General features: G+C 41.8%; 1 protein-coding gene across 4 annotated transcripts in view; it reads left to right on the top strand.

Annotated features, from left to right (window-relative positions):
- The window catches only part of LOC122556201 (glutamate-rich protein 6-like), a 70,655-nt gene that overhangs the window by 14,097 nt on the left and 44,135 nt on the right, over window positions 1–12,423 (top strand). For 3 of the 4 annotated variants that reach the window (XM_087993335.1, XM_087993334.1, XM_087993338.1), the window contains exons 4-5: window positions 176–253; window positions 4,396–4,481. In XM_087993335.1, coding sequence (XP_087849461.1) covers window positions 176–253; window positions 4,396–4,481 — 164 coding nt within the window. The remainder of the gene's footprint in view (window positions 1–175; window positions 254–4,395; window positions 4,482–12,423) is intronic. The other variant, XM_087993337.1, reaches the window with a different exon arrangement.

Raw genomic sequence — 12,423 nt, 5'->3', positions numbered from 1 at the left:
CTCTTTAACTTGTGTTCTGTTTCCAGAAAAGAGACACATTCACTGAATGGAAACAGAGCTTGAGCTACAGGGGGAGTATGATGTGAATAGAATGTTGTAATGACTTCCTGCAGAATCTGCTTTCTAACATATTGTTCACTTGAATCTCATCCATTTTTTATGATCATGCCTCAAGAGAAACTCGAAATTTTAGAGAGAGGAGAATCAGAACTCTTTAGCCAGCTCTCAGCGTTTTTTAGCTCAACATCCACAGGTATTTCTATTGATATAAAGTTAACGTTTTGCATCAAGTTAACCAATTTTCAGGGGCTTTCATTTATCCTTCCACACTCAACTGCCCTTACCCATCCCCACTTGATGTGGCACTATCCAAAATCCTTCCTCAACCAAGTTGATTCCTGCAAAGGTGGAACAACCTGTCAGTGGGAGTAAATAAAGCAAAATCATGCTCCACTTATCCTCTGCACCCAGAATCAAATTAACCTTAGCACAACAAGGGTATAGGCAATGGCCTCGTGGTATCATCACTGGACTGTTAATCCAGAGACCCAGGTTATGACCTGGGACCTAGGTTCAAATTCCAGAATGGTGGAATTTGAATAGAATAAAATATGGAATTGAGTCTCATGATGACCATGCATCCATTGCTGATTGTCAGGAAAACCCCATATAGTTCACTAATGTATTTTAAGGAAAGAAACTGCCATCCTCTGGTCTAGCCTACATGTGACTTCAGACCCGTAGCAATGTAGTTGACTCTTAACTGCCCTCTGGGTAATTTGAGATGGGCAATAACTGCTGACTTAGCCAGTGATGCCCTCATCTTATAAGGAGACATCTTTGCCAAAGGCCTGACATATTATAATGTTTGCAATGGGCCTTGCACCCAAAACCAAGAGGCTTTGAGCAGAGGGTGCAATGTGCCAAATGAAGGCTGATATCTGAATTGCATCTCAATCTCAACGTTCTTTCTGTGAAGAAAAGATTGGTTCCCCAGTGCTGAAAAATAGGACGCATCGTGAGATAACATTTATGCAAATTGTCAGGAGTCTCAAGTCTGCTGGCTTCTCTAGCTCAAGGCACTGAGGCTAACTGCAAAAACCCTTAACTGGGGAGATAATGACCAAATGGTATTATCGCTGGACTCTTAATCCAGAGACCCCAGGTAATGCTCTGGGGACCTGCATTCAAATCCTGCCATGGTGGAATTTAAATTCAATAAATATCTGGAATTAACAATCTCATGATGATCATGAATCCATTGTCAGGAAAAGCCCATTTGGTTTGCTACTCTCCTTCAGGGAAGGAAACTCTGTCCTTAGCTGGTCTGATCTACACGTGACTCCAGACCCACAGCACTGTTGACATTTAACTGCCCACTGGGCAATTAGGAATGGGCAATAGATGCTGGCCTAGCCAGTGATTCCCTCATTCTGTGAATGAATAAAATAAAATTCAACTACTTGGCTCAGATGGGCTATCGGCCAGAAGTAAATCATAGTATTTCTGGTCTCTGATACAATATCCAGCTGTTCATGTGCTTTCTAAAAATTGTTTGCAGTGTTAATTTAACATAATAATACTCTATGATATTACTTTGAATTTACAGCATGAAAGCAAACTGTCTGGCCCAGTGTTGTCATATTTGTTCTCTGCACCCATCTCTTTCAACCTACTTCATCTCACCCTGTCAGAATAACCTCTTCCTGTCCCTTTTCTACCTCATGCTCTTATTTACTTTAAAAATATCCTTTGTCTCAAGCACCTCATGTGGCAAAAAGTTCTCCATTCCAATCATTTCTCTTAGAATTTTAAAAACCCTAGATTTGGAATCTACCCACAAGTGGAAACGTTATGTTTATCCTGCTCTGGTCATTGATGATTTTAACAATCTTTATTTGGTTGCCCCTCAATCTTCTATATTCCCTGAGAGAAAACAATCTCAACCAGACTAACTTTCCCGGCAGGTCTTTACTCTCAGTTGGTCTGATGATTGTAAATCACTTTTGCACCTCTCCACCATTTTTAAATGTTTTTTTTTTCTGCAATGCAGAGACCAAAACTGCTTTGAGATTTATAATATACGTTGCACACTTATATTCACTTGCCATTCTGTGGCACACACACCTGCAGCTGTACAGTTCCAACACTGATTAGAGTTTCTCTCATTCACTAGCCTTGGTGATGCCCTCTGAGGCATCTTTACTGTCTGTCGTGAATTTCAACACTTATACTCACTTTGCCCAAATGGTTAGGACCACATTTACTGCAACAGTTATATCCTTGATGATGAACAATTGACAAAAGCACAGATAAACTTTCCGGTAACAGAATAGTGTTAAATTTATACATGACAACATAATGTTGACACTTGTACACTAAATGTGTTTTCTCATTTCAGAGCCTTTCAATAATCGAGTCAGCATGGATATTTATAGCATGGAAAGAGGCCTTTCAGCCCATCCTGTCTATGCCAGTCACTAAACATTTATTTTAATCTCATTTTCCAACACTTGGTTTGTAGCTTTGTGTGGTATGATGTTTGAAGTGCTCATCCTATTGGTCCTTAAATTTCCTCAGGGTTCCCGCCTCTCTCACCCTTTCAGGCCCAGATATCCACAACCCATTGAGTGAAAGATTCTTTTCCTCACATTCCCTCTAAACCTCCTGCACCTGACCTTAAAACAGTGCTTCTGGTTATTTAAAGGGAAAGGTTAGTCTCTATCTACCAGGTCTATGACTGTCAGAACTTTATACATCTCAATCAGATCTCCCCACAGCCCCTTTGCTCTGAGGAAAATAACCCCAGCCTATCTAATCTCTCTTCATCACTCCAGCCTGGGCAACATCCTGGCGAAACTCTTCTGCACCCTATCTAATGCAACCAATCCTTCCTATAGTGTGACTTCCGGCACTGCACAGCACTCCAGCTGTAAAATTTACAGCCCAGGAACAGGCCCTTCGGCTCAGGCTTGAAGGGCCAAAGGGCCAGCTCCTGGGCTGTAAATTTTCTTTTCTTTGTTCTAAAGTTATATACAGCTCCATTGTAACCTCTTGTATTCAATACCGTGACTAATAAAGACAAGTATCCCCTGTGCCTTAAGTATCCCCTTAACCACCTGATCTGCCTGCCCTGCTGACTTTAAGGAGCTATGGAAGTATTTGTTTAAAACCTCAGCTTTATCCTCCTGCTCCATTTTATTCTTTCATGAAATGTTACCCATCCCTAAGTTCCCTTGAACAAAGTGAATCACTGGGCCAGACCAGGTTGAGATGGTAGACTTTCTTCCCTTAAGAAACCAGATGCATTTTTACCACAACCAGTGATGGTTATCATTTTCACTTTAGGCTAGCTTTCAATTCCAGATTTATTAATTGCCCAGTGATGGGATTTGATACCATAATCCCAAAGCCTTTGGAGTCACCTGGAGTGGTATTGCTGTAGTGGTCAAGTCACTGGATTAGTAATGTTCGTGTTCAGAATCCCACCAGGACAGGAGGTGCATCTTGAATTCAGTAAAAATTGTAGATTGTTGGAAAAACCGAACTGATTGACTAATGTCCTTTAGAAAAGGAAACAACTCTCCCCACCAGGTCTGGTTTATGCTTGACTCAAGCCAATATGCTTGACTCTCAACTGCCCTCTGGGGCAATTAGGGGCAGGCAATAAATGCTGGGCTAGCCAGAGATGCCCTCGTCCTGTGTGTGAATAAAACAATTTAATAAAAAGCTAGACTAGTGGTAACCATGTAACCACAGTCAATTGTCATAGGAACCCATCACTAATAGTCTTGAGGGAAGATTACCATCCTCACCTGGTGTCGCAATGTAATTCACCAGTAATGCTGGCCTAACCAGTGATGTCCACATCCTACGTATGAATAATAAAGAAACTAGTCCAGTGACATTATCACCTGGCCACCTTCTCTCCAGATTAAGTAAATATTCATGGGTTATGTAAAGAGGATAGTGTTTCCCATTTGCTTGCATGAGGATTACTGCAGTCACAACTAGATTTTAAAGCACAAGGTCTATTATTTGATGAATAACATTTGGCTGGAAGGCCTCATCATATTAAGCTCCTCAAGATGTTGAATGTTGACTAAATACAAAAATAAAAACAGAGAATGTTGGAAAAACTCAGCAGGTCTGGTGAGAAAAAAACAGAGTTAATATTTCAAGTCTAAAGACTGTTCTTTGTGACTGGTTCCTTTATCCCCCGAAATATTAACGCTGTTTCTCTCTGTACAGAGTTTCCCCAGCATGCTCTCTTTTTATTTCAGATTTCCAGCATCTGCAGTGTTTTGTTTTCACTTGGCAAAGTATCACTCAGTTTTGTGAAGAAAGGTTTCTCAGAAAGCAAATGTTGGATGATTTGTTCTGTGTTGGTTTCAGATAAAGAGTATGAGTCAATCCTGGAAGACGATGTCAGTGATGTAACTTCAAAAGGGAGCCTTGATGACATCATTGTTCATTCTGAGGTGAGCAATATGATTTACAACTGCTCAGAGCTCTGGATGATTAAACATTTGCAGGTTAAGGGATTTGTAGATCCTTCTGTTCCCTATGTAGTGTAGAATGTAGACTATTAAGGGCTATTAGTGCCTCTACCTTTGAACCAGGAGGCCCAGGTTCATAGAAAATAGGCAACCCTTCTCCACCTTTCAATGTAATCATGGCTGATCATCTAACTGAGTATCCTGTTGCCACTTTCTCCCCCCATGCCCTTTGATCCCTTTAGCCCCAAGATCTATGTCTAGCTCCATTCAAAGTCTTGGCCTTAACCTGGGTGAGGAGGTTGAGGGGTGGGTTAGTAAATTTGCAGATGACACAAAGATAGAGGTGCAGTTGATATTACAGGCTATTGCAGGCTGCAGCGCGACATAGACAGGATGCAGAGGTGGGCTGAGAAATGGCAGATGGAGTTCAACCTGGATAAATGGGAAGTGATGCATTTTCGAATACTGAATATAGGATTAAAGACAGGATTCTTGGCAGTGTGGAGGAACAGAGGGATCTTGGTGTTCAAGTACATATATCCCTCAAAATTGCCACCCAAGTGGATAGGGCTGTTAAGAAAGCATATGGTGTTTTGGCTTTCATTAACGGGGGATCGAGTTTAAGAGCCGTGAGGTTTTGCTACAGCTCTGCAAGTCCCTGGTGAGACCACACTGGAATATTGTGTCCAGTTCTAGTCGCCCTACTATAAGAAAGATACAGAGGCTTTGGAGAGGGTGCAAAGAAGGTTTACCAGGATGCTGCCTGGATTGGAGGGCTTGTCTTACGAAGAGAGGTTGACTAAGCTTGGACCTTTTTCTCTGGAGAGAAGGAGGAAGAGAGGAGACCTGATCGAGGTATACAAGATAATGAGAGACATGGATAGAGTAAATAGCCAGAGACTTTTCCCTAGGGCAGGATTGACTGGCACGAGGAGTCATAGTTTTAAGATATTAGGAGAAAGGTATAGAGGGGTTGTCAAAGGTAGCTTCTTTATGCAGAGAGTTGTGAATGCATGGAATGCATTGCCAGAGGTGTTGGTGAAAGCAGAGTCATTAGGGACATACAAGTGACATGCACATAGATAGCAATGAGTTGAGGGGCGCATAGGTTATTTTATTTTACACTAGGATTAAACCTCGGCATAATATTGTGGGCCGAAGGGCCTGTTCTCTGCTGTACTTTTCTATGTTCTATGTTGTATGTTCTATGTTAACTCCTCTCTGTGAATCCCAGACTCCCCACTCTGGGCAAAAAGTGTCTCCTTATCTCAGTCCTAAAATGCCAGGCCCATATCCTTAGTCTGTGACCCCTGGTTCTAGACTCCCTGGTCATCATGAACATCCAGGATTTGTCTCGTCTAGTCCGGTTAGATGTCAGGTCCCACCTGTTCTAGAGGTGTGTGGGAACATCTCTGAACAGGTTGCTTAGTAAAATAAACAGACTGCAAACATTGCATACAGCCCCACATTGAAACATCTAACATCAATAAAGCATATTGCCTCCTGTGTATGCCTTCTGTCAAATGCACTGATCTGCAGTATATTGCATGCCTGACCAGCTGTGCTTTGTATTGAAGCTGCAGGCTGTATACATTGCCACCTTCAATGGACCTGTGTATCATCAGTTCACCACAGATCCCATGTGCTTTGAGCCAATTCTGATCACTACCTCAATTCTCTGATTGATTACAAAACTGTGAGCTCCCTCAGATTGACTTATCTTGAAATACAGTATGGTATTGTCAAAAGCTACAGAACAGAAGGACCCGAGAGTCCTCACCCACGAATCACAAAAAAAAAACTAGCCTCCAAGTTCAATGGATAAAAAGAAAGGCAAATAGAATGTTAGCTTTTATTTCAAGAAGAATGGAATATAAAAGTAGGGAGTTTTTTTCCAAAATTGTGCAAAGCACGAATAAGACCGTAATTGGAATACTGTGAACAGGTCTGGGTCCCCATCTAAGGAAAGATATCCCGGCTTTGGAGGCTGTCCAGAGAAGGTTCACCAAGTTGATACCATAAGACCATGAGATAGAGGAACAAAATTAGGCCATTCAGCCCATTGAGCCTGCTCCACCATTCAATCATGACTGATATGTTTCTCAACCCTATTCTCCTGCCTTCTCCCTGTAACCCTTGATCCCCTTACTAATCAAGAGCCCATCAAAGTCTGTCTGAAACATGCTCAATGACCTGGCCTCCACAGCCCTCTGCAACAATGAGTTTCACAGATTAACCAACCTGTGTTTGAAGAAATTTCTCCTCATCTCAGAACGAAAGGTTTGCCGCTTCACTCTGAGGCTGTGCCCTTGGGTCCTAGTCTCTCCTACTAGTGGAAACATCTTCTCCACATTCACTCTATCCAGGCCTCTCAGTATTCTGTAAGTTTCAATGAGAATAGCAGGTATGGAGGGAGTGACTAAGGTTAGTACATTAGGCCTGAACTCCTGGAATACAGAAAAATCAGAGGTGACCTTATTGAAACATACAGGATTCTTAGAGGTCTTGACAGAGTAGCTGCAGAAATTTTTTCCCCTTGTGGGAGAGTCTAAGACCAGAGGGTATAATTTGAGGATAAGGGATCACACATTCCTATAGGAAGGATGTTGTGAAACTTGAAAGGGTTCAGAAAGATTTACAAGGATGTTGCCATTGTTGGAGGGTTTAGGGCGAGGCTGAATAGGGTGGGCTGTTTTCCCTGGAGCGTCAGAGGCTGAGGGGTGACCTTTTCAAAGTTATAAAATCATGAGGGGCATGGCTAGGAAAAATAGACAAAATCTTTTCCCTGACGTGAGGGAGTCCAGAACTAGAGGACATACTTTTAGGGTGAGAGGGGAAAGATTTAAAAGGGACCTAAGGGGCAACTTTTTCACACAGAGTGTGGTACATGTATGGAATGAGCTACCAGAGGAAGTGATAGAGGTTGGTACAATTGCAACATTTAAAAGGCATCTGACGGGTATATGAATAGGAAGGATTTGGAGGGATATGGTCCAAGTGCTGGCAAATGGAACAGGATTAATTTATGATATCTGGTCAGCATGGACGAGTTGGACCAAAGGATCTGTTTCCATGTTGTACATCTCTGTGACTCTATTTAAGACAGCGATAAGGAGGAACATCTTCTCTCAGAAAGTTGTATATCTGTGCAATTCTTTATCTCAGAAAGCTGTAGAGGCTGGGTCATTAAGAATATTCAAGGCTGAGACAGGCAGATTCTAAATCAAGAAGGGAATTAGGGGAGAGTTGCGGATTATCAGATCAGCCATGATGTCATTAAGTGGCATAGCAGACTCGATGGGCTGAATGGTCTATTCCTCCTTTTTACGTGGTGAACTGATCAGACGTGCTGATCCTCAGTAGGCTACACTTTTGGTTAGGATAGTACAGCATTGTCAAGTTTCAGAGAAGAACATGCTAAAGTCTACACTCCTTCAAATCAACCACTTGCTTCACTGTGTTGAAGAGGCCCTTCATCATTTGTGTTTAAGGGTGCACTTAACTGAATTGAAATAAGAAGAATAATACAGCAACGTAACCACTGAAGTTTGTAATTGTTATTCAACTGCTCCCCTTCGCTCATCGGACAAACATTACTATCTTTATTGCGTTGATATTTGACATCAAGCTGTAACAAAGGTGAACTGGTTAAGTTTAAATGATTCCAATGGCTTAGCCTTACAGACCAGGAGGGTTTAGTCCTTGGTCTATGTTGAGGGAGTGTTTCTCATTTCCATCAATAGAAAAGGTACTGTATCCACTGTCAGTGTCCTCTGACTAACACAAACAAAATAGCAGCACTGTAGCTTAATTATACTGTGCCCTTGACACAGGAAAGTAAGTCACAGAATCACTGTAAGGCCAAACTTACACATTTGAGCCATATCAGATTTTCAAAATTTGGTCAAAAGGGGAAGTGTTCAGGGGCATCTTAAAGGTGAAAAATTATTTAGTTTAATGGAGAGATTTAAAGAAGAAATCCCAGAGTTTACTGATAGACAGCTGAAGATGCAGACACCAAAGAGATTAAAATTTGTGAAATGCCAAGAGGCTAGAATTAGATCAATGCTGATCAGACAAAGGGCTGCAGGGGTACAGAAGACACCAGGCCCTGGAGGAATTTAGAAACAAGGATGAGAATTTTAAAATCTATGTGCTGATTGACTTGGAACTGATATCGCGTAACAGGCACAGGAGTGACAGTGTGGTGTGTGTAAGAACAAATGCAGTGGAGTTTTGGACAACCTCAAATTTATGGAGAGTAGGATATGGGAGATCAGACAGGAGCCTCTTGAACGAGTCAAGACTAGTCTTTTAAGGTACCATGGGTATACAGTCCTAATCTTCCCCTTATGTGCTGGAAGTAAGCATCAGTGAGGACAAGATTGAAATGTGGCTACAACGTCCTTATGAACAAGTCTCACTGTGAAAACTCATAGATTGAATAATGGGTGCTTGTAAAACATACCGGAAAGTGACTGGTAGATTTATCGATGTATGAGTGACAAAATTAGTTTTTAGCTGGATTAGATTTCTGGCAATAAGCTTTTATTTGGAAGAATTCCATTCTCCCCTTTCCTCCACCTTCATTGTTTTTTTTCCATTGGAACAACTTTCTGAAAACTCTTTTTTTTTCTGAACTGAAGACTTCCCCAACAGTGGTTGATGAGGACTTTGACCATGGCTGCCATTTTCCCCACACCACTGATCTCAACCATTCCACCCAATCCCACACAGACACATTCCCCTTGGTCTTGTTATTCATTCATGGGATGTGAGCACCTCTGTCTGAGCCAATATTTATTTCCCATGCCTAGTTGCCCTGCAGAAGGTAATGGTGAGATACCTTCGTGATTATTGCAATGCACCCACAATGCTGGTGAGCGGAATGTTCCAGGATTTTATCCCAGCAACAGTGATGGAATGGCAATACATTTCCAAGTCAGGATGGTGAGTGGTTCAGAGGGGAACTAGCATCTGGTGGTGTTCCCATGTATCTGCTGCCCTTATCTTTCTAATTTGATTTGATTTATTATTTTCGCATGTACCTAGGTACAGTGAAAAGTTTTGTTTTGCCTGCAGTACAGGCACATCTTACCATACAAAGTGCATTTGGGTAGTGGAACAGAGTGCAGAGTCTAGAAGGATGAGAGGAGATCTAATTGAAGCATATAAGATGCTAAAGGGGATTGACAAAATCGACGTTGAAAGGATGTTTTCCCTTGTGGGGAAGTCTGGAATAAGAGGTTATAGTTTTAGGATAAGGGGTGGCAGATTTAAAATAGCATTAAGGAGGAATTACTTCTCTCAAAGGATTGTAAATCTGTGGAATTGTGCAGTGGATGCAGGGGCACTGAAGAAAATTGAGGAGATAGATAGATATTAATAAATAATGGGTTAAAGAGATATGAGGAGCGGACAAGAAAGTGGAGTTGAGGCCAAGATGGGATCAGTCATGATTGTATTAAATGGTGGAGTACCTGATAGGGGCTGAATTGGCTAATCCTGCTCCTCATTCTTATGTTCCAAATATTCCTAATCAAATATAGAACAGATTAGCATACTTCCCTACCGTGTGGAAAAAAACACCAGACTATATATAACAAAGACAACAAATTGATGAGAAACACATTACATGATTCGACAACCTCCTAACAGCTTTTGATTAACATTTCACTTCAAAAATAAGTAGCACACTGGCAGGATGACTCTTCAATAGCAGATGCCAATGGTAAGTGCAGTGAGTACCAGACAATATAGAAGGAAACAGATTTCACAGAATCACAACAAGAGGCTATTCAGTCATTGTGATTGCTTTTGTTTTGCATAATGTCTACTTTGACCAGTCAAGTAATATACTTTCATAAATTTTATAAGGTAAAGCATATTTTTGGAAAAAATATACATTGAGGAGAAAGCAAAGCCTACCAGAATATAATACTGCTTCACAATGAGGCTATGTCCATATATTTTTTCCTGTTGAACATTGCGTAATGTGTTTGTTGACTTTTAGTCTAAGTTATATTCTGGTAAGTATATTCAGTTTACCATTTGAAGATAATGAGACTCATGTTTTGGTATATGGTATATCATCGTAGGTTGGGGTAGAATAGAAATGCATTTTTGTTTGATCAGAGATGTCACTATCATGACGTTTATCATCATCAGCGAAGGATGATGAGAGATTTGTGTACATTTATTGGGATTGGCTTGGAGACGCCGGTGTTGGACTGGGGTGTACAAAGTTAAAAATCACACAACACCAGGTTATAGTATAACAGGCTTATTTGGAAGCACTAGCTTTCGGAGCGCTGCTCCTTCATCAGGTGGTTGTGGAGAATAAGATTGTAAGACACAGAATTTATAGAAAAGTTTACAGTGTGATGTAACTGAAATTATATATTGAAAAAGACCTGGATTGTTTGTTAAGTCTCTCATCTTTTAGAATGACCATGTTGGTTTCAGTTCTGTAAATCGCAAAAAGTTTTTTAAAAGTTACATTCTCAAGTGAACTTTAACAATTGGTGTCATGTCGGCCTAGATAATGTATTGAAGGTTTTAGCTCTCTGTGTCAGGCTGTCTGTGCCACAATGGTCAGACTGATTCTAATCAAAAAACAGATTTACAGAATCTGACATGGATTCATGCAATCTTTGAGCAAAGTAACATGTAATTCTGCAAGTATAAATTCACCCCCACAAAATTATATATGTATATGTGCCTGTGGGTGTGGGTGTGTGTGTGTGTGTGAGGGGTGGGGTTATGAGTGACTGTGAGAGGGTGTGTATGTGTGTGAGAGTGAGTGTAAAGGGGTTTAAGTCTGTGAGAGGGTATGTGTGGGAGTGTATGTGTGAGTGTATGAGAGAGGGTCTGCGTGAATGTGTGTGTGTGTGTCTGTGTGTATCTGTGTGTGTGTGTGTCCATCTGTCTGTGTGGGTATAGTGCAAGGGGGTCACCTGTAGTGTGACATGAACCCAAGGTCCTGATTGAGGCCTTCCCCATGGGTACCAAACTGAGGCGATGATGGTGTAGAGTGCTGAAACATCCATTGTGATGAGGAATGTTCCCGGTTTGACTGGTCCGTGGTTGTTGTTCAACTGAACAACCAGCAACACTACAGGCAACTACCGGCCAACCCGACCAAACAGCACACCCATGAACTGAACACACTGATCAGGACTTTGGACCCAGCTCTTCAGAGTTCCATACGCTCACTCATCCCACGTACTTCTCGTGTAGGCGACTCCTACTACCTTCTGAAGATACACAAAGCCAATACACCAGGACGTCCCATCGTATCAGGAAATTAGACCTTGTGTGAGAACCTCTCTCGCTATGTCGAAGGCATCTTGAAACCCATTGTACAGGGGACCCCCAGCTTCTGTCGCCACACTACAGATTTCTTACGGAAACTCAGCACCCTCAGACCAGTCGAACCAGGAACATTCCTTGTCACAATGGACGTTTCAGCACTCTACACCAGCATCCCCCACAATCACATCGCGGCAACAGCCTCAGTACTCAACACCAACAACTGCCAATCTCCAAACGCCATCCTACAACTCATCCACTTTATCCTCGATCACAACATCTTCACCTTTGACAACCAGTTTTTCATCCAGACACATGGAATAGCCATGGGGACCGAATTTGCACCCCAATATGCCAACGTTTCCATGCACAGATTTGAACAAGACTTCTTCTCTACGCAGGACCTCCAACCAATAATATACACCAGGTACATTGATGATATTTTCTACCTCTGGACCCATGGAGAGGAATCACTGAAGAAAACTACACAGGGGTGATAAACAAGTTTCATCCGACCATCAAACTCACCATGGATTACTCTCTACTATCTGTCTCATTCTTGGACACATGCATCTCCATCAGGGATGGGCACCTCAGCACCACACTGTACCCC

Source organism: Chiloscyllium plagiosum, unplaced genomic scaffold (genome assembly GCF_037043375.1).
Source record: "Chiloscyllium plagiosum isolate Xiang-an unplaced genomic scaffold, Cpla_swu_hap1 HiC_scaffold_13, whole genome shotgun sequence".
NCBI classification, from domain to species: Eukaryota; Metazoa; Chordata; class Chondrichthyes; order Orectolobiformes; family Hemiscylliidae; genus Chiloscyllium; species Chiloscyllium plagiosum.
The sequence above is the reverse complement of the archived record's forward strand: the minus strand, read 5'-3'. Positions and strand labels throughout refer to the sequence as shown.